This window comes from Numenius arquata, chromosome 3 (genome assembly GCF_964106895.1).
Source record: "Numenius arquata chromosome 3, bNumArq3.hap1.1, whole genome shotgun sequence".
NCBI lineage: Eukaryota > Metazoa > Chordata > Aves > Charadriiformes > Scolopacidae > Numenius > Numenius arquata.
Window position 1 is genome coordinate 13,905,899 of NC_133578.1, and position 27,174 is coordinate 13,933,072.

At 46.1% G+C, this 27,174-nt stretch overlaps 1 protein-coding gene across 2 annotated transcripts in view; it reads right to left on the reverse strand.

Moving 5' to 3' along the window:
* GLI2 (GLI family zinc finger 2) overlaps window positions 1–27,174 on the reverse strand; it is a 146,152-nt gene that overhangs the window by 59,958 nt on the left and 59,020 nt on the right. For both annotated transcript variants that reach the window (XM_074144877.1, XM_074144876.1), the window contains exon 2: window positions 9,376–9,481. In XM_074144877.1, coding sequence (XP_074000978.1) covers window positions 9,376–9,481 — 106 coding nt within the window. The remainder of the gene's footprint in view (window positions 1–9,375; window positions 9,482–27,174) is intronic.

The window sequence follows — 27,174 nt, forward strand, 5'->3', positions numbered from 1 at the left end:
ATACGTTTTTTCCATAGGACATCCTCCCACAAGATTTGCCATGGGCATGCTCCTACAACAGAGAGGGGACAGGACAGAAAACATCCCCATCAGTTCTACAGGAGCTGCATGACCTGGACATGTATGCTGGACTCCAAGCATGCACACACCACCTCATTAACATGTTTGTGTTTCTTAACTCCATTCCAGCCATTTTCTTAATTTTTAGGTACTTAACTCTTTTACCAGGGCTGGCTTTGGGGTCCTGAGTTTCAACGAAGGTTAGGGGAGTTAGGCATTAACTGGGATCCAGCACGTTTGAAAAACCCACTGTGCCTTTGCATTCCCAATGCCTGACACACTAACCATAAGGTTCAACGTTATTTTGACACCCACAACACCCACTTTCAAAATAATGTTGTTAACCAGACCCAATACAGTGGGATTTATGATCTGCAATCACACAGGCACTTTTTAAAATTTGACCCTTGAGTAATGCTCTAAACTTAGCTCTGTTAGTTGTCTATTTAATATCAACGATGAAACATAAAAGAACAGGCATGAAAAGCCTCCAAGGCAGAAAATTGCATAAAATCACAAATTCTCAAAATGGTCTGGCACACAGAAGAAAAACATACATACGTGGTTTAGTGTCAAAGCCAGGGATCTAGAAAGCCCACTTAAATGCACACACTCCCACAGGAGCGCTCTGCAGATCTGAGATTTGCCAGAGTAACAGCACCCAGTTCTGCCCTTTGGTTTATACAGATGTGTGTGCACGGCATCAGCTGCAGGCAGGGTATCCAGATCCACAGTTCTGCCAAATAGGGTCCTTTTTTTATTATTTTTTTTCCTTTCGCCCCAGCCATCTGGGTGGTCTGAGAATCAGACCCGAAATACCTAGGATCCCTCGAACCACATGTTCTAATCCCAGCAGAGTTGACTCAGTCCTTCATCCTTCCAGGGTAAATTGGCTTCTCTGCTCTTTATTGCGTGGGGGGAACTTTTGGATGAAATTTTAAAATTTCCGCTCTGTATGGACATTAAAAATCCTACATTTTTCTTCCAGTATCATAAACCAGCATTCCTGCCATTAGTTTTTATCTCTCAGCACCTTGTGTTATTTGCTTCCCATGGCCACTGGTAGCTGGAAACCCAGATTAACCAGCACCTGAAAAGTGATGTGCCGCAGGCTTCATTTCACAAGCCAATGGGATGGATGGGTTTTGTCCATTTATCTCCATACACACTGGAAGGATTTCAGAGAAACACAGTGAAAATGAGGAGGCTGAGCAGATTGATATTTGAGTATATGCTGCAGGCTGCAGCCTGGCCAGTTCATTAGTGCGGGGAGGAAGGATATGACAACATGCAGCAAGTATCTGGAGGGACGTGTTACACAAGGAGGTGTGCTGGCAGCAGAAGGGTGAAATTCAGGGAGAGAAAAAGAGGGGGGCAAACTAGGAAGGTAAACTGCATGGACAGCTTTTTATACTGAGAAAGGATTTGCCACAGGATAGAGTAAAAGTTCAACCAGGAGACACAGGACCAGAAAGGGGGAACCTGCACATCCCCGTGCTACACAAGAGAAAGTGCTACGCAGGAGCAAAACACCGCAAGAGGTCTCATCGTCACTTGTCCTCATGACTGTAGGAAGCTGGTGAGAAGTGAAGCACCATCTAGAGAGGGAATTTATTTAGGATTAAGAAAAAGGAGAGGCCAGGAGGGGCAGCGCTCCACATTTAGCCAGGAGAAAACTTGAGAAACAAATTCATAGCACTGGAGTTTAAAAGGGCAGGAGGCTGGCACTGAACATTTATGTGCTTTCACAGGATGCTGAAAGCAATGGAAACTGGGCAATACCATTGAGATAGCTTCTGAAAGACCTGCACTCCCTGTTTAGAAACTCTTTAGAAAGCAGCGGGAGAATAGAGTTCAAATAAATTTTTCCTAAAGCACAAGCTTAAGAGCGGATAAGGTGGAAGCATGAAGTCACTTTTAATCTACTATAAAGTGAGGTAAGCAAAGGGATTATCACTTAAGACTTGCTGACATGAAGCTCTGAGAATGACATTTAAAAGCAGTGGTGGATTACAGAGTGACATCATATTAAACGAACACATGCCAGAGGTTTACATAAAGGACCTCAGAGATCAGGCTCTTGTTCTCAATATTAAAACCTCCTAGCCACTTTTACACTTCTGGCGGTGATTACACTAAATCAGAGCTGCAGTTTCTTATTCAGTAAGTTGTGGTGTCACAGCACCAGCAACTCGGTGGCCCAGATCTTCACTAAGAGCTAATGGGCACGACTCCATCTGAGCTCACCGAGGCCCCTCACTCCAGTGTGATGCTGCCGGCGTTCAGCAATTGAAGATCCAACCCACACGTCCAATCTGTGTCTTACTGCACAGTTTAGTGACTCGGAAACCATGCACCTTCAGGTCTCTCTGGACTTCAAGTTTGAGTTTTTCAAAGTATTCTAAATGCCACTTAAGTAAACACACACGATGAAACTATCCTCAATTTAAGGAACAGCATAAATGTACAAATCTCTCTCATAATGGAAAATGCTTGAAAATTGTTAATAAGATTCAAAAGAGAAAGATGTGGGGTTTTGTATTTGGCTGGTTGGGTTTTTTCCCATGTAATAGTTTATCAGATTGGAAAAACCTACAGAAACATTCTAGCCCTGATGAGTGTTTTGGATTATGTCTGCCCCATTTTCAGAAGACCTGATCAGCCTGTCCTCCCACTGAGGGCAGAAGATAAGTGTGCACCTTCTCAACTTCTGCGCAGGTAGGTAGCGCTGTGTAGCTCTTTCCTGATGCCTGAAAACATGCCACCAGCCCCTGCTGGGGAGCCAAACAAGGTACAGACCACCTGACTTTTCTTAGCTCTCAAAACATCAGGAGGGCGAGTATTACTGTAACGGCATTTGAGAGACGGGAAAACTAAAGCACAGATGGAATTAAAGTAATTTTTCCAGCTCCCAAAGCAGGACAGCAGCAGCCCATTATTTAACCTGTGGTCTCCTGGAGATGGATCAAGTGACCATCAAGGATTAATCCTGGTAGTTTTACAGTGAGATCGGTATTGATAGTCCCCCAAATCACCTCCTGTAGGTTACCAAAGAGCCACTTAAAAGCAACGCGCTCCTGCTAATTACAGACCAGGGAGAGGTTTGAACCAGCCTTCTGGAAAGGACCAGCCTCTGCAAACCATCGCTTACTCACACATTCTTATTTTCCTAAATAAATAAAAGAAGCATGTGGGAAAGAAGGGGACAGAATAAATTGGATGTGGGAGCCCCCAAACCTGTTTCCCAAATGAGCAATGTGTCTATTTGGTGAAAGTCGTAAAACTTTGCAAAACACGTAAGAAGGCCTCTCTGAGCAGCTGTTTGCTTTGACTCCGGAGGGAGCTCGCTCTATCTCCAAAGCAGCACAGTACCATCAATCATGACCTGCCAAAGATTTTCTACTCCAGTAGCAAGGTAAATATGAAAACACACAGGTCTTATTGGCGGGTACATTCTGTGGCTCAGCCGAGCAGTGTCCTTGCTGCAGGAACCACCATCACCTGGGGTCCCATCCTAAACCACCTGATGGGATCAAAGCTGCAGCCTCGTGGGAGCCGTGTCCCGTGGACATTAACTGAAGGCACTTTACACGCTCCCGATAACGCACAAATGCAGCTCCGCAAGATTGCAATGTAACCAGCTCCCCTCCACCATCTGCTGTGGTCATGAATCCCCCTCGGTGGAGGAGACGGCTGAGAGCCCCCAGCAGAAAATGGGGAACACTGGCAGGAACGTCCTGGCAGGGCTTGGCTGGAGCACGGTCAGGGCCACGGGAGTGCTTGGAAAATTTCACTGCAAATCTCTGACCCCCCTTCACCGAGTGAGATGGAAGTGAGATTTTTTGAAGGATTTCTGTCCAGCAAAATTGAGGGGGGGTGGGGTGGTGGGGTTGTGTGTTTTTTTTTTTAAATAGGAACAGCAAAAGGCACATCTGTGACAATAGTAAATTCCACCTCTAAAGCAAGGGACACTAGAGTTTCTCCAAGCACAGTTATAAGATGATGATGATTATTTTTTGTATGGCTAAACAACATATTTTCCCTTAACCTCCCTTGGCCTCCCTTGGCTGAATCTCACAAAAACAACAAAGGAAAGAGAAAACCAGCCTGAAACAGATATCCAACATGGAAAATCTTGGGTTAGACAGTAAATTTGGCAAATTTGTAAACACTTGAGACATAGCCTTTTTATGATGAAAAGTTTAACAGTCACCTTGCCCACCTGTGAATTACCCTGCCTAAACAGCTCGGGAACATTGGAACTGGTCCCGAAAAGGTATTCTGTAATTTTTAACATAGTAAAAAGAAAACAAACTTCAACAAGGAGGGGTAATAGGATCAGATAAAGAAAAAAAGTGTAGGCTGAATATCAGGGAAAATCTGTAATATATTAAGATCTCAGGGAAATGGAGGAAGATCCATGATTAAACTAGATAAAATCCCTACCAGAGGGAAATTAAGGGCAAGTCCACATTATCATGCAGATGGAGTCTTCTCTATGTTTAGGTCTTTGGGACAATTCAGTCCTGATGGAAGCCATGGAATTCATGACTATCAGCTCAGGGTGTTTTTTTTAGTATTTTTGTGTGTGGGCAGAAGAGCAACAACAATATTTTGTTAATAAATAATGTCAGAACTGCATCCTGAAACACCACCAGGATGTCGGTAGAAAAACAAGGCTGCTTTTGTTTGTTACACTGCGTAATGCCTGATGGGTTTTAACCACAGTTTAGGAGCTACTGTTAAAAAGCTTCTTGCTGAGTCAAGCCTAGGCATGCTGTTTACAAGGGTTAGCCCTGAAGGCTCTTTCATTGGCAGGGACTTTTAAGCTGAGCTAAGGAGTTTTTAGTTATTTTTGTTGTGCTTAAAGAAAAAAAAAAAAAAGTTGAGAGTAGCTAAGCACACCTAAAAATGGGGAGTGGAAGGGAGCTATCAGTAATCACCTGCCGTCTCTGCCAGCAGCTTTCCTCTGTAGTCTAGGGCTTGATCTCGCAAAGCTGATGCGAAGAGTCCCCTTGGTTTAAAGTGGAGGAAGTTATTGCAGAGACTGGGCCCCAGCGGAGTAAGCTTTTCTGAAGCAGCTCACTAAAATGTGAAATATCCCCCTTTGTTAAAAAAGGACCTGCTCTCCCTTATGAAGTGAATTTAGTTCAGCTTTGAACCTGCTGAAACTTCTGCTCTGGTAACACTGACCTATGTTCTGCCTACAACCAACAGTGCAGAGTGAAATTCTGACAAATCGATAAAAGCTACATGCAGAAAATGCATATAACACCCATCATTGCTCTTCCACACAGCCTGGGCCATCCCATGCTGCGGAAGAGCTGAGGATCCCAGAAAAAACAGTATGTGGCTATGTATGCATTATTGCAGTGGCATAAAAAATTGGTCAGAATCTGCAAATTTATTTTTGTGTCATTTCTTAGCTTTTGAGTTCTATATTTTGCAATCTTACTATTAAACAATGTTGCTTGGTGGAAGTGGTATCTCATAAAAGATATAGGTACCAATACAATTTCCTTTATTCATTCTGTTCTAACTCCACAGTCCTGGAAGAGATTTCATCCCACAGTCAGTTTTACTCTATTCTGCATTACATCCTTTCTCAGTGTCCACTGGGCTCCAATCCTCCCTCTCCCACCATCCTCCATAAGACCCCAAGCTCAGAAGCATCAGAATCCAGGACAATGCCTTGAATCCACAATATTCCTGTTGGTTTGCCCTGCAGAGAGCCAAATGAGATACTTTATTTTTCTACACTAGTCAAGCAAGCACCGTATTTCTGCTAAATTGTTCTTAAAGACAAAAAAAGTCAAAAAAGGAAAAGAGTGGTGTATCACCAAACAGGAAAAACAAGCGGAGGTTATTTAGAAAAGTGAGTTGTCCTACTGACTGGAAAAACACTATTTTACCCCCCCCCAAAAACACCTCTAGAATCACCTTGAAGTATGTTTCAAGGCAATACCGACATGACCTGCTTCTGGATGCATACAATAAATGCTCAGTGATTTGGAAGAAGGCTCAAGCCCTGAGAATTATTTGTCATGCTGTTTAACAAGGAAAGGAGTGATAGATAAAGACTGACAACAGTGAGCAGAAATGCAGCAAATCCTTCAGGCCCCCGTCTTGGCATGTGGATCTTTTATTACTTGAGTTTTTCATATTCCCAACCATATTCCCAAGAAAAAGGTCCCACAGGTGGTACTGCTCAAGAGAGCCTTGCAGATGAGTTCCTTCCAGTTAGGATAAAATAATGTATGTTCTCATTAGGCCAAATGCAAATAGTGATGAAGGGGAATGCACTGCCATGTCACGTTGAGCAATCGGGAAACAAACCTTTGACATAATGCAGCAGGCAGATAATAAGACCCCATAGTTAGCAACAAATGAGACTACACTTAATTTGCTGTGCAATGTTCATGTAATTAGATAAATTTGGTACCGGCAAAACAGCAGACAGCTAGAATATGGGCTTGATGAATTGGGGGCTCTCTGTCAGGCACTGATCACATTAATCATAAAGCCAAAACTTAGTGACAAAATTTTTCTTCCAAACATTTACCATAATTTTCTAGAGTAAAAATATGGACATTCTTTTTTTCTTTTTAAGTTGTTTATTTTAAACAGGAGAATGGATTTCTGCACCACCAGGATGGAGTTCAAATTTCTAGAGGCTTGACTGTGCCTGCAGAGTCCACCCAGCCTATTGAACAAGAGACACGCAACCTCTCGGCATGCTCTAGCCCAGCTCTACCACCACGTTCTGGATGATTTCATGCTGGATGAACACTACATTATAATCTCCAGAGCAGAGACTGGAGGAGAGAAGAGGAAGACAAAAGAGAAGTGAACAAAAACTAGAGGAGGAAAGGGCAGGAAATGAGGTTAAGAAGTTTGCAGATAAAACTGAAAGAGATAAAATGCTCGAAAGACTAACTCCATGGCTGGTGAGAATTTCCCCAGTGTGGCTGTGCTGTAGTTGAGGGCACTTGGAAAAGAGCTGAACAGAAATGGCGTTCCTTTAACCCTAAAAAAAGCCCACAGACAAGAAGCAGTGAGCTGCTCAGCTTTGGTGCTTCACCAACCACAGAGGCAATGTGCCACAGAGGCAACTTCCAGTGCAATGCCCAGGTAGTAAGACCGAAGTTATCAAAACATTTCAAAGACAATGATTTTTCCACTTCTAAGACCAACAACCAAGTTTTCTCTCTCGTACCTCATAAGTTGTTTTTGTGAGAGGTGCTGCTGGGAAGGTGAAGGATCCCAGAGAAGAAAGGCAATAGGTATTTACCAACAAGTTTACCCAAATACTAAGCAGGACACCCTAGGTTCCTGACAGACAAATGATATCACTGCTAAGACAGTGGATTATTAATATTGGTGCAGATGAACTGGAACCTGATCTGGCAGCACTGTACACTTGGCCAGGCTTGATCAATTGGACAACCCCAATATGATAAAATACTGGCTCCTTTCAGTGGATGTTTTGATTCACAGGTAGATGACACCAGCTGGTGAGGATGACACCAGCTGGTGAGGTCTCGACTGCATTCTGGAGAAGACCTTGCTCTACAACCCTACTGAAGAAGCTGCTGCAGAGGCAGTGTGCCATATCCTGCCTGACAGGAGTGAAGGGGAGCACCAAGTGGGGCACACAAATAACCTGGTGCCAAATATCTGAGCATCTGCCCCTTTCAGATTTCAATATTGCCCCTTTCAGAAGTCAGTATGAACTTTACCAGCTAGAGCTCTGGCTTATTAAATATTTCCCAGTATGTTTTTTTTATTAATCTGTCTTTTTTTTCTACAATTTTTGTGTGTACTTGCACGCAAGACCAGAAGGTCATTCAGCTCCCTAGCCCCCCACCCAGTTCCCATGTTAGCAACCTCCTCTGTCTTTTCCCTTTTGCGCACAGTGTGGAAAGAGCTGCTCTGCCCCTTTAAACATCCAGTCAAACTGACTGCCAGCCAAAAAGACAACGACTTGTCTTCTGGTAGGATCCAGGGGAATGCCCTATCATTTTTTCCTGCAGCATTTTGGAAAAGGAATAAAGCCCTGGTAGCTGTGGGACTTCACAGATCTCCTGGCTGCCGCCGTCTGTGCTACTTGCCTCCAGGGGGCTGTTCCCCCCCTTACACCTATCCAGAAAAAGCACAGCTCTACAAACAGCCTCTGCAAAGTCGGGTGAGTGCTGACCCCGGCCAGACAGCGAGGCAGCAGCAGGGCTCCGGAGTCAACAGAAGGATCAAATGAAAGTTTTTTAAGTGATGAGCCCTATTTGTTCTTTCCTTGCTCTTCCAGCCCTTACGGGTTCCCCTACACTGAGTGCCCTGGGACCTGTCCCTCATCTGATGGCTGAGCCCTGTATTACAGCCATGGGTTGAGGGATCTTGGAGCAGCTGTGGGACCACCGACCCCATCAGGGTGCTCTTCACCTCCTATGGGAACGGTGTGTTTCAGGGAAGATGAGAAACCCTCCCGGCCACACAATCACTACAGCCTCTGCTCACATCTCTGCTGGCTCCTTTTTCCCTGCCCTGGTCAATGCTTGCAGGAGGTGAACACAGATCTCTATATAAATATGTCCTGCAAGACATTAAGGACTACTGAGCTGTCATGACCTAGATGAGGAGCTTAACCACGATCCCCCCTCTCAGCGCACAGCCCCTGACTGGCGCCTGAGCTCACTGGCCACCAGCTGCCCTAGGGAGGGGTGTCTCTCATGAAGAGGTCCCCACCAAAACCTAGAATCCTGCCCTTCCAGACCGGACATGGACATCCACGCAAGGACCTGCCTCTTTACCACATTTTAAAAAACACCATCCGACCTGTTCAGGCCATCGTCCGGTGAAATCAAAGTGAATTACGGAATTCCTGGCAACCTTTCCCCGTCACCCCCCCAGCCGGCAGACACGCATGAACAGCACGCATGGTCTCCAAATGGAGGGAGCAGCACTCAGTCTTCACCAAGACGGTGCCAGAAACGACCCAGGAACAGTGTGACGTGTGAAACACCACGGGCACAAAAATACAAGCCAAGCTGGTCCCCAGAACCACAGCCGGATAACGCCACCGAAGCCCTGCTCTCCCATCCCTCTGTTACACGGCACTTCTACAGGTTTGACGGAGCTGTAGAGCACTCCTGCCAGGCAGGTCAGTATTGCCACCGGACGGGGACAGTGGGGCAGGGGGTGGCCAGCGGGGCCAGCCTGCCAGGAGGGCAAGCCAGTCCCCAGGACCTCAGCAGTGGGATTCGGCATACCGCGGGCAGCCAAGGTTTTAGCAAGGCATGGGAGCGGAGATGCGAGACTTACCCGTGGATAGCGTGGATAGAGTGAGGTTCGTAATGGTATCGTCCTTCCTGGTGGCGCATGTCAATTGGCAAAGGAGCGTGGAAGGCCGGAAAAATGTGCTGCGGCACTGTTGAGGGGAATAGAAGAAGAAAAAAAAAAGGGACTTCAAAAACTTTTCCTTTCCTTTTAAAACAATTTCAAAGGCACTAAATCTCCATGAATTTCAGAGCAAGAGCAGTGCAAGACAAGGGGTCTTCATGATATCAGCGCTATCATACACCAGAGAAGTGGAATGAATAAATAATCAAAGTCATGCAGAGAAATCCTACATCTTCGACATAAAAGATCTCCAACAGGGTTTTTGACAAAGACAAGCAGCTAAGCGCTCTTTGAACTTGAGGAGATTATAGGAAGCACCAAGGAAAACTAGACTTGCAACGCAAATCAGACTCAACAGAGCCTGGCGGGATCCAGACCTGCGTCGTCCCTCATGCCTAGAGTGGCAGCAAACACCTTTCCTGAAGGTCTGTACACACAAGTTGGAAATATTTACCTAAAAATGTAACAGCGAGAGCAGCACTAATGCAGACCATCTAGGCAGTCAGAAAAGGCTCAAAAGTGCCTACTGCCAGGTTCTGAGAGAGGAGCCCAAATTGCTCTCACTTGTAATCACTTGAGGCCCTATTTTTTATTCATTTGAGAAGCTTGTTTCATCTTTGATGGAAAGATAAAGTGGTCTCAAAAGGCAGAGAACACCTACATTGACTTATTAAATCTACAGGTTTTAATATTTATTATTGACCCCAAAAGTTAACGGTGAGAATATTTGAGTGAGTCGAGCTGATGGAAAATTCATCAGGTTATTTCTCCACGCCACCCCCGACAATGCTGCCTGGCCGCCTGGGCCTTTTCTGCTAAAATTACAGAAGCTAAAGAAATACAATTAGCAAAGCCTCGATAACGATACCGTACAATTGCCCTCGGATAGGGCTCATCGCATCTGTAACGATGCCACTTTCTAGATTTTACCAGCAATCGGCTTAAAGATAAAAGGCTGGTCTTGCTCTGCCTGTACAAACAGAAATTCTTCATTAAAGATTACTTAATTTTGTCACAGGTCTTCCCGTTCCCTCTCTGGTTTCTTGGCCTTTCTGCCTAACTGGCGACTAAAAACAAAACAAAACCAACCTCCTAAGTGAACATTTCAGAACCCAGTCTGCACTCAGCATTTCACTGCGACTTGCCTCCGCGACAGGTAGCATCTCTCTGGAGAGTGGGGAAGCACCATCCAAAACCAAAGTGTCAGAGCTTGGGCCAAGTCTCTCGCTGATGCTAAGCAAACTCCAGTAAACGCCAAACTCTTTTTTTCTATGAAAGACTCAAAATTCAGCCTTTCGCATCTGTGACTCCAGCTGCAACAGAGCTACGCCGACGCCGTCCGGCGAGGCTGTGCTCCTTTCGGGTCCGTCGTGCAAAGCCTGCGTGAAATCCCCGTATACGTCTTTCCCGGCATATCAGCGAGAGGATCTGAGGCTCCTACTCCCATCGCAACGTACAATCCCTGAGCGCAGCGCGGCACAGGCGCGTCAGCCGGGCTGCCGGGAGAGGTGAGAGACTACACAAAAACAACCCTCCTGCCAACTCTGCTGAAAGGCGTTAAGCTAAGGTAGTCGGGGTGGAAAGTATTTAAGGCTCCGCAGCAGACTTGCTCTCCGTGCTCCAGCGAAGGGCTGGCACCGCGCACAACCTGATACACTGGGAGCATTTTTGCAGCTCGCCTAATGTCAGGACACAGTAGGGTAACTGTTAACCGCCTTCCCCCCTTCTGCTCCCCTCCCCTCCTCTCCCAAAAGCAGCTCAGGGAGAGAATAAACTTGCATCCTTTAGGATTTTGCTTTGGCAGGAGGAAGATTCACCCTTTAACCGTCCTGGGTAGGGATGATCTCTTACATAAGGACACTTGTAAGGAGTCTTCATTTTAAGAGGCAGCCAGTGTTTTTCCAGGTCAGAAAAGCAGCAGAGTTCAGCCGTCGCACCCTGTCCTGTGCTCCCGCGGCACATTACAGCCTTTGGTCTCCCCAAACGGCTGCCAGGGCTGGCAGGCGCCTATAGCTGCTGTCCCCCTCCCTGGGGACACTGCCACAGCCACAACCCATGGCTGCTGTGGGGACCAGAGGGAGTGGGTCAAGGAGGTTTTACATCATCACACACCAAGCACCGTCACAAAATCCACTATTCCTGCAGAGACATCTAATGCCAGACAACACAAACATCACTCCCAGCCTCAGCCCCTAGGCTGGGCTTCCTGCAGCGCTCACCCCGTATTTACGGCATACAAATAAACCCAGCTCTTCCGCGGTCCTGGGGCCAACCTACACAGCCCAGCTGACATCCCTATAGATGAAATTTTGCACCCTCCCAAAACAGGATGGCCACTCGGCCTGTAACAGGCAGCCCATAACCCAGGGCTGGGTGAACCCCCAAACTCCACGAAAATGCGAGTCGACATGGGCCGAAACTGTGCTGGGCATCATGGTAATGTTTTAATAATAGAGAGTCATATCCTAATCCTTGTGCCCATTCCCTGGACTGGTTTAATTCACTAATAATAATAATAATTAATAATAATAATGAAACCGTTAAGAACAACAAGTCAATCTGAGCCTCTTAAAACCCAGGTCAGTTATTTTTAATTTTGTAACTGTGCATTTCTAAATGATCGATCGCTGAGGTAATATTGGAAATTTTGTGCTAAAAGAGTCTTCCCCTCTCACTCAGGAGAGCAACAGAAAACACGGGGTGTTTGCTGCCTGGCCTCCTTTCCTAGCTATCTGTTGGTATAAAAATGACATCTGAAGAGAGTTTCTCCCTCCTCACACCTCTGATTATTAACGGGAGAAAAATTTCCATGAACTTCCTCCCTCCCACTGGCACCGTTGGATTTTTTTTAGCTTTTCAACCTATTTGGATAGCGAGAGGCCCAGCAGTGCCCCCGCCTTGGGCACCTGTTTCACTCTGCCATTCTTATTTCCAAACCCACCACACGCTCTGTGCTTTGCTGCCACCGAGGGCAAGGGGAAGGGTTGGTTTTGGTGACGTCCTTTTACAACATCCCACTCCAGGGCTTCCCCTCTGCTCCCCTGCCTGGGAGCACCAGCCAAGCCTATGGGCTCCGGTGGCTGGTGCTGTTCCTTTTTATTCTCTTCCAGGTGCTTGGTCAGAAATAATGAATGGTTTTATAGGCAATCAACTACCAATTCATAAACGTCAGCCTGGCTCTGCTTCTTGTTCCCACCCCTCCCAAAGAGGACGGGTGAGCTGGCAGCAGGACAGCAACACATGCCGTTAACAAAGATGGATGTTTTACACATACGAGTTAAAAAGACAATTATATTCAATTACTTCAAGTAAGTCACGGTGATGTATTCCTGAATAGCCACGGGAAGGGCAATATGATGATTAGGGCAATGAATTTGCCAACTTTAATCTAATCAAGACAATCTTTTGTTTAGCATTATCTGCTTTGCGGTGGCAGAGGATTTACCAAACCCAAGCAATCTTTGCAGATTTAACCCCAAACCTGCCCAATTAGCACTAATGATGATTGTTTTACACAGAGGGAGGAAGATTTTAGTAGGAGACCTGGGGAAAGCTTTCCCCCGGGAAAAAGTTGGGCCACACCAGGCCGCGTGGTATGATATGCTGGGATAGGAAGGTGCACCATGGCACCTCCAAAAGTCCCCTAGCGCTGGGACAACAGGTAAACGTTTTCTCTGGCTCCCTCGGAAGGGAGAGAAAACCAAAGTACAAATGAAAGCAGCACCCAAGGGGCAGGGACAATGGGAAAACAGGGGGTTCCATGCAGAAATAACACGGCTCTTCGTTCAGCCTGTGGCACGGAGCTCTGGGGGTGAAGCACAGCAACGGAGCAGAAAGATGCATTTGGGAGGCCCCACCTTCCACCCAGCCGCTGCTCGTGCAGGAATGTGTCTGCTCCGCCACGCCGTTTGATAAGGGGAAAGACGCTGCTACCTGTCCCCACTTGTTGGAGCTGATTTTCTGGCCAAGGTTTATGAGCAAGACATGGACCTCCCACTGCTATATTCTCATCCTTGTCTATTCAAAGGCCAGCCAACCCTCTGGCTTCAAAGAGAAAAGATATGAAGCAGAAATGCGTGTTTAAAGGGGATGTCCCTTTGCCGAAAATCCCAGGAATCGGGGAGGGAGGCATCAGAAACAGGCATTTTTTGAGGATGATGTAGGCTTTTGATTATCTCCACAGATAAACCTGTGCTTCAAGAGAAACACACACTGCATATATGGGTCTGTATAGCGAGCAAAGGAGCCGTTTTGACATCACTCACAGCAGCACCTCTTTTTGAGCCCAAAAAGGAGAATTAGGAAGGGTCAAATAAGCTTTTTTCTATTCCAAATACTTCGACCTACACACGTGATTGCTTTAAGGAAAAAAAAAAAAAAGGCAGCAGGAGAAAAGGAATCAGACCCCAAGCCGCTGAATTGGGTTTCATTTGCACTTCACTTTGACAAAAATAATTCGGAAAGCCCTTCAGAAAGGACTGAAAGCACACGTCTTCTGTTCCCACTTGCAACTGGAATGCCACAGTGACACTGGCCGGGGAGACACCCTGAGAAGGCCCCCCCCACACCCTCTGTACCCTCTAATATGCACAGAGCTCTCACTGCTTTATCTAAAGCACGCGTGAGCCTTGCAGGCCACCAGACGTGTTTTTCCTACGGTTGTCCAACAGCATTCTGTGGGAACAAGAAGTCCAGGCTTTGAGTGTGCTGCTTTGCCATCAGAAACAGAGCACAACCATTTTGTAATCAATGGGGAAAGTCATTTGTCGAGGAAAAAAGTAAAAGATTGCTGTCTGGATAATGCAGTACCTATAGTGCTTTTTTCCAATGACTTTGCAAAAAAAGTCCATAAAAAAAATAACATTTTATAAAACAGAAAAAACAAACACTGACTTCTTGAGATCCCTTTTGGGCTTGGTTTCCTATGGCTTTAATGATGCATGGGACACAGATTTCATAAAGGGATCACAAGCTACCTTGCAAAGACTAAAAAACTCACCCCTCCTTAGCAAGAGAAACAAACACTTTCATTTGAAACACAGCCCCTTTTTTCACTCGAGGGGAGCTGAAGCAGGGTAAAGTAAAATAACTCACCCAAGTCTATACAGGTCAAACAAGAGCAAGTTCCCCAGCGAACCTCAAGCACAGCAAGCAGAAACTGCAACTTTATCTCTAAAAGGCTTTGGAGCCCCAGGGTATTGGATTGATTTAGATTTGTGGGAGAAAAACTTCTCCAGACAACGGCTCGCGCACTCCTGTCACCACAGTGGCATTAGCATCTGTGCAAAAGCAGCTGACACAGAAAAAAATATGGGAAAGGGATATCCCAGAAGGTGCTGGTGAGTGTCCACAAGGGCTTTTGCAGCAGCAGCGCTGTGCTGTCATGGGCCACATCCCTCTTACTGGGGGTGGTGGGATGCTGCTTGGTGCGACAGGGCAGCTTGCAACAACTTCTGCTATTTTTTTTTCCAGGTCCATTTTCTTTGAAAAGGATAATAGGAAAATAAGTGCTGTCTTCACTAGGCATTATATGGAAACCTCTAAGACATGAGAGCAGGCATTTGCTAATTTTTCCCCATCTCTGGAGCAAAGGCCCTTCTTGCTGCCCACATTTTCTCCTGGATGTCCAAGTCTCATTCTCTTCTCAAGGACAAAATTAAAGATACAACAAACATGAAGTGTTCTTCATTCAGTCATCACCCAGAGAAGACCAAAGCATCAAGTAAGAAATAAATTGTAAGAAGCATTCATCTTCTTGTTACGCTTTTTAAAGTCCCAATTTCACTCATCCACTTTAAAGGGACGCATTTTGGCATCCAACGACTGCGGTGGCAAACATCAGATTTGTTTTGAAACAGCAAAGAGGGGCTTGTGCTTCACTCCCTAGCCTTCCCCGTGCAGTGGTTTTCCTCATGTTAGAGCTCCCCCAGGCTCGGTGGGCTTGGTGGTCTCCAGAGCATCCCCGGACAGCCAGGCATGTGAGCAGGGGTGGCAAAATGGCCCCAGGCGACTGAGTGTGTGTGTGGCTACTTGACTCCCTTTGATAGTCCCTCCTGGGTGTTGCAGCGTTGCATTTGGATGGCCGCCCCTCCAGCAAAGTGCTGTGGGGCTGTAGGTGTCGGCAAGGGAGATGTTTTTGTGTTTGTGTGACGTCCCCAGAATAATGATCTCGCTGTTTAAGTGAGTTGAGCGAATGAATGAGCACAAGAAAAACATCGTTGCTGAAAGCACAGCCGAAGTTAATGCACCATTAATAATGGCCCGGGTGAATTATTGGAAGAGATAATAGGCCTGGGGTCAGGGAAGGTCTGAGACAAAGAACGGGGAAAATTGGGTCACAGAAACATGACAGAGCAGATCACGCTGGTGTGCCTGTGGGATTCTCCTCGGATGAAGTCATGTACCACCACGCAGAATATTAAGGGCTTTGCAAGGAAAGCCATTCCCAGAACCACCGCTCGGATCGATACAGGGAGGAGGGGGAGCGGACACACAAGCCTAGAGCCACCCTCTCTTACCCCCTCAAAAGCCCCCGTTTGAGAACTCAACTTTAACGTTGTTTAGATACTTTGCAAAATACACCAACTGCACACCTACCTCAAAACCGGATAATTATGTGGTTGCTAATTACACCGATCTGCATATTTTCTAAGCAGAGAGAAGTGTCTGAGGGAGTATCTGCCCTCCCTGAATGGCAGCACTGTCCATTTCACAAAAAGCCATCTCAGGTGCTTTTCTGTCTCCAAAATCGCAGTGGACCGGGTGCGAAGCTGCAATCTCCACCTCCCGCCCCGCCAGCTGCTTGACTTCACGACACTAAATTACTGACTAACCTCGCTTTGTCAGAATTTCCCCTCTTTAAAATGGAGATAATAATACCTCCCTACCTCAGAGGTTTGGTTAATGTTTATACAGCACTTTAAAAATGATGTGGTAATTAAGTGCTCAGTATTATTATATCAACGTGTATAATGATTCCAGCAGACAGCACTATAAACAGGGCAGCACCGTGCGGGCTTTTCTTTTGTTTGGCTTGTTAGCATTGGGTTTGGTTTTCATTCAGCATACTTCAATTATTATTGGTTAATTATTACATTGTTTTACTACCTGGCTCAGTGGCTTTGACAAAAATAGAACAGGAACTACACAGGTAAAATAATAGTAAATATTCATTCTGGCCCACTATGAACACTCTAGCAAGGATAAATGGGAGGCAGAATCCCACCGGCTCACCTACAGGAGCCCCTTCTCCCGACCCGAGTATTACAGGCTATTTTGAAACACAACCAAGCAGCTGTTTCCATCCAGAGGGATGCAGAACCAGTTCTCTCTTCTTCTAACATACCTAATGAAGAAAGATGGTGGTAGGCTGATTTACAAAACTATTTTTTTCAGACAATGCGTGTCAGGGTGCTAGAAAAGTCAATGTCCTCAGTTTAACCATGGGTTGGGTGCAGCAAGCCAAGCTTCCCATTCAGGTAGGCGATAAAGAGAATACAAGTAACTTCTGTTGGACAAATGGCTCAGGTAATGGTAAATACCTTGTAGGAGCACTGGAAGGAGAACAGTCCCAGCTGGGAAGAAGATATGTGAAAAGTAAACAAGAAATACAAAAAAATACATTTCCCTTCCTCAGCTATAAAATTACAAAAAAAACCTTGAAACAAGCATTATAGTACTGACACCTCACAGTATCTCCAGGACAGAGTCAGCGTGACTTTACACTCAGGGAAACTGAGGCACAGTGAGGAGCAGAGGACAACATGGACAACGTTTGCCTCTCCTCTAGCAGCATGTCTGGATCCCCTGCACACAACTCACCACCACAGAAGGACCTGGGAGCCACTTGTTTCCCTGCCAGCCAGCAGTGAGACACACAGGTGGCAGCTCATCCCCCTGTGGGGACACAGACTTTGGATACCCACATGGATGTGGCGCTTGCTTGGCGCAGAATAAAGCCCATTCCTGGGTTTCATAATAAAAGCTGTTATAAAAGCCACGGGTCACAGCAAACTGATCCATCAGACATTGAAATGCAAAGCTGCCCCTCTCCGGCATCCTGAAGGAAACCTCCTTGGGAGCCATCACAGCACTCATCCATCCTCCTGGGGATGGGTCAAAGGAGTTTAACCTTCTATAAAGTTTATTCTGCTGCTTCAGCTTAGGTGGAAGAACAAAGAAAAAGTCTGAAGATGCTGATGGCTGCCATTACACAGCCCCCACCTAGGACACGGGCACTGCTGCCTCACAACAGGCAAAAATGTGGTCCTGGTGGCCCCACAGCCAGGGAACGCGTTTCAGCCTGGCCACCGGGCCACAGGCTATGTCCAAAAGCAGGGCAGGCAGGTAGGTGTCTGCAGAGCGAGCTGGCTCTTGCAGCTGGGATGGGATGAGATTAGATCAGCGAGCTCCCCCCACGGCCTCGTGGCCAACTTGAGGCAACACTGAAGAAATTTGCCCATAAATTTCCTCCCCACCCCAAGAAGGAGGCGGGATGCTTAAATGAACTCAGGCCCTAATGGAAGTAGGATATTCTTGTTCATCTCAATGTCTAACCCATCCTGAAGCTCCTGGCAGCTCTCCTCAGCTCGCTCCAGTGCACTGCCTGACCTTCGTTAAGGGCATTAAACCTGCCAGTCTTTTCCTGGGCAAAGGAGCTGGAACAATTACAGCGAGTCTAAAAATGGCCTTTCCCTCTACACGGAAAATTTAGATTAAAAATGTAAGAGTTCATTGACATTTTCTACAAGAACGTAGAACTGTCATTAAGAAATCAAACCCTGAAATACCTCAGCTGCTATCTACCATCTCCGAAATGCTGCATTCTGCCTCTGACACCGAAGGGATGGGGATGGCCAACCCAGTGGAGACAGCGGGGACATGAGGACACCAGAAAACCCTGCAATAACACACTCCCACGCAGGAGCTGGCTTTGCAGCACACCTCAGCTGTGAACAAAAATTGGATGCTTTGCTTCTTGGTGAGAAAACAGGAACTTTCTGAAGCTTGCAGACAACCTGCATGGAAAGTTCTGGCTTTGCTCTTGTAAAACAGGTTGTACCCAAAACTTTCAAAAACTTCAAAACGGTGTTGCAAGGATGTACCTATTCACATCTATAGAAGTATTTTCAGACATCCAGGTGGGCATCTGTGAATAAAGGTGATGCATTACTCATTACTCTACAAGAATTCCTAGGCTCTTTGGGTTACCACTGTGTGGTAGACTTAAGGGGACAAATTATTGGTTTTTTATACCTCTGGGAAGGGTAAATAACATGAAAACAGAGCTCTCCTGCAGCCAGGGGGAACCCCACAAGCATGAGAAATTTCTGCAGTGGGGTGCCCAAACACTGAAGCTCGGATGGCTTTCCAAAGAGCAATAATTAGAAAAATCTCTTAAACAGTCTTGCTGGCACCAGCAGTCATCCCCAGTCCTAAATAGCCCAAGTTGGTGGAAGGTTTAAGGCAGAACAGTTTTCTGCTAGAAGACATTTTCCAGGAACCTACAACTGCTGTCAAAAGCAGCTCAGAAAAGATCAAGATGGTTTATGATCTACTATATTTTAGACTATAAGAAGAATGTGGAAGTGATGAACTTGAAACACTTTGACTTGATTACACAAGTATCTGCCAACAGGGGAAGATTCTGAAAGAGATTGCTGAGAATTTTTGCTTCCTGAGAAATTTAAAAAAAAAATAAATGGCCTTTTCCTCCTTTAATTCTTCTTAAGTGTTCAGTTCTTCTTTGGCACACAATGAAATTTGAAACATCAGCAGCATGATGGCCCATTGCAACCCGTTCCACTCACATGGTGCTGCTGGAGAAGTTGCCCAAACTTTGGTCTCTGGGCTGCACCACACAGGGTTGCTGTGGAGGCCCCTTTGCTTCAATGGCCAGAAGCACCCCAGGGGAACACGCTCATCACTAAACCCTACACGAGCACAGTGAGCCTGCTGAAATGTAAGCCATCGAGGTTGGGATGGAGAATCATAGAATAGTTTAGGTTGGAAAAGACCTTTAAGATATCAAGTCCAGCCATTAACCTGGCACGGCCAAGTCCACCACTAAACCATGTCCCCAAGCACCACATATACACATCTTTTAAATACCTCCAAGGATGGTGACTCAACCACTTCCCTGGGCAGCCTGTTCCAATGCTTGATGACCCTTTCAGTGAAGAAATTTTTCCTAATATCCAATCTAAACCTGGTGAGATGGAGATGGAGAACAGGATGCAAATCCTATCTGGGACGTGCCAGTCTGCCCCACCACACCCGATCAGGAGTTTCTACTTCCACGCTGAGGATTTCCAGAGCAAGACTTTCCCATCGGTGCCAGCTTTTTATTAGATGGACGAGGAGTTGTGACTACCGAACGGCAGAAAACAAACCCAAAAGGCCTAATGCAGCTTATTAATTCCACAGGTCTTGAGCTGCAAATGTTGAGAGTCTTGAAAATCGCTTAATTGCCAGGCTGTCAAGCCAAGATGTATTTTGAGGACGCTGCCAATCTGACAGTTATTAACAAACAAAGAGGCCACAAGCCCTGACTGCACCGAGATCCTTGTTACTTCTACTCATGTGCCGCCTCCCAACAGGAAGTACTTAATAAGAATAATAATATCCCGAAAGGCCAACCTACGGCAGTGCAATTAAAAAGCTTTTCTGTCTCACTTTGAGGGGGGAAAAAAAAATGAGGGGGAAATTAAAATCAGACAGGAAATTCCACTAGAACAAGCTGGCTTATGTCCTAATAACACAGGATTGTGCCAACTCCTCCAGAAAGCAGAGGAGGGAAAGAAAAAAAAAAAAGGGGAAAAAATAAAAAAGAAAAAAGAAAAAGAGAAAAGCAGCTCTCTAGACTGACTCAGATCTGAGGCTACATTGTGGTTCGGCCGTGGCTGCAATTCTAAAGGGAGAAAGGCAGCACAAGCGAATAAAAGGCAGTTTGCTTTTCGAGCAAGTTGCTGTTATAAAATGTAACTCTTGTATGAAAGTGCGGCCACTGCTGCTTTGTGAAGAAAAGACACATCCCGATAAGCTCGGAGGGCCAGATGGATCTTGGGGCTTGCTCTCCCAACAGCTGCTGCCAGAGAATGGAAAGAAGAAAAAGGAAAAAAAAAAAAAAAAAAAAAGAAAAAAAAATTCCAACCAGTGAGGAAGAAATCCTGGCACGCCAGGGGTAGGCAGCGAGGTGGGGGTAGACCAGATGGTAGTTCAGCTTGTGCCTGCCTGGACGGGCAGTAAGAGAAGAATAATATGTCAAAAACATCTATGCAAACTTAGGGATCCCTCAAGAAAGACACGTTCACGGAAGAAAAAATGCCTACAGGTTTAAGGGGAGAAGTTTTCTCCAAGTTGTTATCATCCTGCTTTATGGGAAGCCAGTAGCATCCTGGATTCAGCAACCGCCTGCACCTCCAGCTGATGCAGCAATTTCCAAAAAAAACCCGGGCCAAGAGGATTTGCCATTGACTGCTCTGGGACCGGGCCAATGAATGGCAAATTCTTTCTTTCCCCTGTGTATTTCATATTAAAGCTCATTTCACAGTGGGAGCCACATCGCTTGAAACGGCTGGTGAAAAGGATTTGTGTGAACCTCAGCCGCCTGCTGAGTGACCGGAGTATTCCCCAATATCCCCTGCCTTTCTCCCGCGGTCCCCAATACCTGGCTGTGAGAGACCCCCCCAGCTCCTCAAGATGTTTCTTTTTCTGGGTACCCCAAGGAGAAAGAAATGCATTTAATGCACATGCAAATGAGGTCCTGACAGAGATCCTGCCTCCTGCAGCAGGGACCCTGGGAGCAGACCACCGGAGTGTGGGCCCACAGGCAGCTGAACGTGCTGCTCTGCACAGCTTAGCTTCTCCCAGAGCTTGACTTTACATCTGAGCAACCTTCTCATTTGGTCTCAAAAGTGCAACTAGATCACCAATAATACAAGGCTAAATTGTAATTTGCCATTAGATGGAGGCACTACGGGAGAAAGCACTAACTGGTATTTATATCCAGGAGGCAGCAGGAGCACCCGAGGACACTGATGCCCTCAGTTGTGCCCAACACAACCAAGCTCAGGATCACTGCTGGTGAGATGGGGAAGTTCAGCAGCCTCAGGCTAGAGACAAGGAGACTGCTTAAGCACCAAAGGGCAAAATTAGTGAATGAAAAAGGAGGAGAGCGTATCATCTATCACACAGTACTCTCTGCATGACACTTCTCACCTTACAGCAAATCTAGCAGAGCCCTGACCATGTGCCCTCCACTCGTGCAAATAAAAGCTCATTAAGGAGCATCATCCCAAGCTGCATCTCCAGGAGCAGGTCTACAGATGGGGATGTCTTTTAGCATTCAAATCAACCCTGCCTCACGCCCCCAGCCACGCATTCACACCCCTCCCCGGAGGTGGCACTGGCACTCACGCAATCACACACCCAGCCAGCTCAGGGAGTTCATCCAGTTGAAAACTAATCAACTTAAAATTTATTGCATGGGGCTCTGGCTGGATCAACTCCCTGAACCAGTTTACCATGAGATCGCCGGTGCACAAATGAGTGAAGAAAGCCCTTACGCTGCCGTTCAGCACCACTTCCAGCCCAGAATGCCACTGAAAGCAGAAGTCCTGACCTCCCTTGGCCACTCATCCTCATGTCGTGCCACTATGGTGGCCAGGCTGGTTTTTTGTGTCTGCAGGGCTGACTTCAGCATCCTGCTGCAAGATAACTTACCCCTTTCCAGTGGCTGGTGCTCAGCTGGGTGAGCTTCATGTTCACAGCCCAGCTTCCCAGGTGCTATCCTGGGGGGGTACAGCTGCTTCTAGTATTGGCCAAACTACGTGTACAGAGAAGCTGGGCTGACCAGCCATAGCAAACTAAATACATTTCCCCAGATCCTTCAGGTAGCACACCAGGCTCAAGGAGCCGGCACGACTCGCAGGAGCTGGAAAGCCGCCTTGCAGAAGAAAAACTCCCAAACAGATGCTTAAATCCCATGAAAGTGCAGGTGCCAGTGCCAACAAGAAAGGGCACGCCAGCCCGCCCTGAGCACAGACCTACCTGAACGGTCTCCCCCGCCGCAGGGCTGACTGCTGCCATCATGGGGACACCCGTACCCCCTCGCGCTACGAAGGCTTTCTCAATCTTTCAGGACAAGGCTGTGCTTCAAATGCAGCGCTGGCATTTCTAGCCTCTCCAATCCAAACCACAGGAGTGAGTTTGCTTTCTTTATGCATATGCTCCTCCAGGCACTAAAACAAACTGAAATCAAACTGTTCCTATAGGCAATGGCTTGAAAAATTTCCCCTCTGTATGAAAGGTCTGTTTATATTATTTGTAAAATTGAACAAATCGAGTCTGGAAAAACCCCGCGCAGAGTCTGCTGTGCGTTTTGAGCAAACGCCTTTCTGGAAATGGAAGCAAAGATGTCTGCTTTCTGCTAGAGTCATGATAAAATTGCAGGGCTGGGTATTTTTTTCTTGCACTCAATACCCAGGTGATAAGCATCTCGGTAGCCTTCAAAGAAGAGTTTTGGGAGCTTTCATGCTTCAGGACATCAGTCCCCAAAGCACTCCTAGTCCATGAAGTCTAAAAGGATCCTGCACGAGCTGGCTTTTAACCAAGCATAAGGCAGCCTGCTGCTCTTAACTAAGCAGAAGGTCTGACAAGGAGAGGGGTGAGGAAGTTATCTGTTTTACCCAGCTGTGGTTTTGGTGCAGGCTAATAACTCCCATGTATCATCCTGCCGTGGTATGAAAATTTTCCACCTGGTGTTAAAAATGGTCCCAGTGCAGTTTGCAGTGGATTCTCTGGGCAGCTCATGCAAAGTGCTGGTTGTTAGCATGCTGCTTGTGTAATGAGGGTGCTTAAGACTGTAAGGGGTCTCTGGAAGGTCCTGAAGAGTGATTGCAGTTCAGGAGACTCACCCACCTGGCAACACGCTGATTTATGGCCTGCTCAGTTAATAGCCCTGCTTAACACAGGAGTTTGTCGAGATTAAGTAATTGCCTGAAACAAAAAGTTTATTATCTTTAAGTCTCTGCTGATGAATGACTGGGTGTTGGAAGAATCATGTGAAAGATCATCTGCGATTCCCTCCCACTTTAAGGGGGAAAAAAAAAAGAAAAATAGTAAGGTTTTAAAAGACAAGCTTTTCCAAAAGGAGTTTGAAAGCTCATAACGTACACTGAAACATGGTCGCAGTTACAAGCAGGAGGTTTCACATATCGGGTGCCATCTAATAAATAGCTCAAGTAGTAACACAGTTCTGTGATGCATTTTTCCCCAAGAGCTGCAAAATAGTTTGTAAACATTAATTAATACCACCCCTTAAGAGATAGCTGATCCTGTCACAGAGTAATAAGATTAAGAATAAATCAAGACGCAAACCCTCTTTCGTTTCCATACATCACATAGTGGCCTTTCCCGTCACAGAAAAATCTGGAAATTTTCCAGTCTAGAAAACACTGCAGATAACTGTAAATTTAAAAGGCGCTGCATGCTAAATTCTCCTACAATTATTACTCATCTCTATTTCCAGATGCTTCAGCAAGGTTAATCGGCTTGATTAAGGTCACACACGCTGACTCGTGAAACCGAGATCCAAAGTGCACCAGAGCTCAAGGCTTCGCGACCCACCTCGGTCCACCCGCACCCCGAGACGAGACGAGACGCCTGCCTGTGGAGCATCCCTCACAGCGGGGCTCGCGCTAGGAGATCACACGCTGCAAACCTCTCCTCCTTCGCCTCCCTTTTCCTTTCCATCCCCAAATTTGCTCAGAGTTGGCACGTGAATACAAGACTTTGGACACGAGGGAAACGGGACTGACAAGAATCCCCTGTCTCTATTGCAACCTCTAAGTAATGTTCCCACAGCCCCAGATGTCAGACACGCTGTCCCTCCTCACATCACTTTGAGGCCTTCCTGCAATAAAATAGGACTTGGCTCCAGCTTTTCCTAGCGCTTCTCATATTACCTTTTAATCCAAATACATATGGTTCAGGGAACACTGAGAGACTTGCATGAAAGGATGTACACCAAGAGAATGCAAACCCTGGAAAAAAAAGAAGGATGAGATCTGCAAGACTCCCTTGGCCCCAAACATGTACCCCCCCATCTCCCCAGCATATTAATCAAGCGCCTGATGAGATTCCTTTTGAAATCCCCCCAAAGATTTCCATAGACTTCAGTGGTGTTTGGATCAGGCTACAAACTCAGAATAAATCATAAACTGGCCACATCTGCCAAGTTTATTTCTTTCTTTTCCAGGTTTCAGAACAAATCCATTTTACTGCTGGGAAAAAGCAGAATGAAACAACTGACAAGAGTCCAAATATCCTGTATCACTCCCCATATTAATTCAGCCAGTCAACGTATCCCATAACTTTGGGAAGTGAAGCAGATTACTCTGGCCAGATCAAACCACAAAAACTGTGTTGTTTCGTTTATGTGCATTTTATTGTTTAAGACAACCTGTGCACATCCCTTTCTCTTGAGTTAAAAGTGGCAATCTGGGGGACTAAAGTTAAGCACAATCTTAAACTAAGCTAAAACAAACCAAATGACATCTGCACTGAAACAATCCAATGATTATCCTCCTCCCCACCCCCAATTTTGGAGAGGATCTCTTATTAAAAAACATCTAATCTTAAAGGATGTACAAAAAAGAAAGGACTTCAAAATATGACACCATTCAAAAGAGTTTTGTGACAGCAGGAATATTTTTGATGTCACAAGGGACTCTGAAACAGGTCCCCGCAAGCTCAGGTTTTTGCATAAATTGGGATGGTTTTATTAATTTGTGGCTAATGCACTTTTTTTTTTTTTTAACTCTACTACTGACAGCACATTCCCCACGTGTAAAAGACCACATTTAACTCCCAAGTTGGACAATTCTGCAGCATGGCCCTCTATTAGCATCTGTCCTCAGTGAGCAGAAAAAGGAACTTCCCTCCCTGTCTTGAATCAGCACCTGGCTGATGTGTCCTGATAGCGTCAAGTTAACTTGAGAGATTTGCAAGATGGGGAGCCTCCTATGGCAAAGAGCTTCGAATATCATCTAGGAGTTTCTTTGTGCACTCACTGTCTGCTGGAAGCAATATTAGCACTGGCTTTGAGTTGGAAAGCCACTGCACAACAGATATAGCATCATATTGAACTTTTTTCTCCATTTCCATGTTGGTCTGGCATAAAATTAACAACTGCAATGTAGCAACACCTGCAGAGCAGCATGGGACAGGAAAAACAACCAGCCAGGGGGGAGAGGCTTGTGGAAGACCCTTGGATTTGCTTTGACCCACTGCCTGGGGCTCGTTGCGCCATTTCAGGATGGGATCTACCCAACCGCTTGTGTACCGGGCTCCCAAACTAGGGCAGCAGCAGAAACGGGCATATTAAGTTCTTCAGAAATGCAGTACTGGCAGATCAAAACATCTGTGAACACTGTGTTTTACTGACAGCACACTTCTAACTTTGAAACGGGTACTGCTATCAGGCTATTAGTACAAGCACTTTACTTTGAAGTATGTACTATAATTCTTGCAATTTTACTTCTGGCTCTGGTATTCGTTTGGCTCTGGTTACTTCTATAATTTATCTTCCCACTGCAAAATTCACACTGTAATATGCCCATCCAGAGACGCATGGGTATATGCACTCTCTTTCTGGGCTCTGCTTTTATCATGCATGATATTTTCAATAAGAAACTTAAAAAAAAAAAAAAAAGATTTTCAATCACAGTGATGTTAGATCTCAGTTTTTCCCATGAGAAAATCACTTAGCACTTCTCTGACTTCAGGTGACTCATTGCTGTTACCCTGCTGAGGCTCCCATACTCCCCTTGCAGTGTTTAACCCAGGCACGTAACTCTCCCCGGTGTGGTAGGCGTGTTGGCATTTGCTAATAGGCTTCCTGGGCTGTCGCCTGGATGTGATGGGTGAGACAAAAGATTATGCGATGATTTCTGTTTACAGAGCAGTTATGATAAGATGACATTTGCCTCTAGGTGTTGGGTTTGATAACTCAAATATGGCCTACATGAGAGCTCATCCTCTGAGCTGGTGACACTCTCGCTGAGAGTCATTTTAGAGGAACTTTTCCACATATCCTCCTGAAAATTACAAGTGAATTTCTAATGTGTGTGAATGAGGCCATATTGACAGCTGAGGAAGCTGTGGTGCCTTAATCTCTGCACTCATGTCATCACGTGTCACATCACCCGTGTCACCTCACTGGCAGCGGTCGGGGCTCTCATGGAGGCTCACTTTCCCAGCCCCCAGTCAGAGGACGATTTCCTTAGCCCAGCACTACAAGGGCAGGTATCACTATACACTGGACGTATCCCTGGGAAGGGACACTCACTGCTGGGAGCGCCATCAGGAATCTCAGCTGAGCAGCAAAATTCCAGTGCCAGATGCCTTTGAACACGTGAATGAGCATTTTCCCATTACCAACCCCGATTTCACAACTCTCCACTCATAGGCAAACACACCTGCGTGCGCTTAAAAGGAAAAGGGATCTGGGTCAGGGACTGGGGAGACAAAGAAATCACATTGCAAGAGTGACTTTGTTCCTCAGGGACCGAGAGCACCAGGTAGGCACCAGCACCTTGGAACATCGCTAGGGCTGCTAAGGAAGAAGGAAAGAAAGGCCCTGGATGAAACATGCTGGTTGGCAAAGCCACAATCGATTGAGGTGATGGCACATCTAACCACACTGGTGGGTTCACAGGA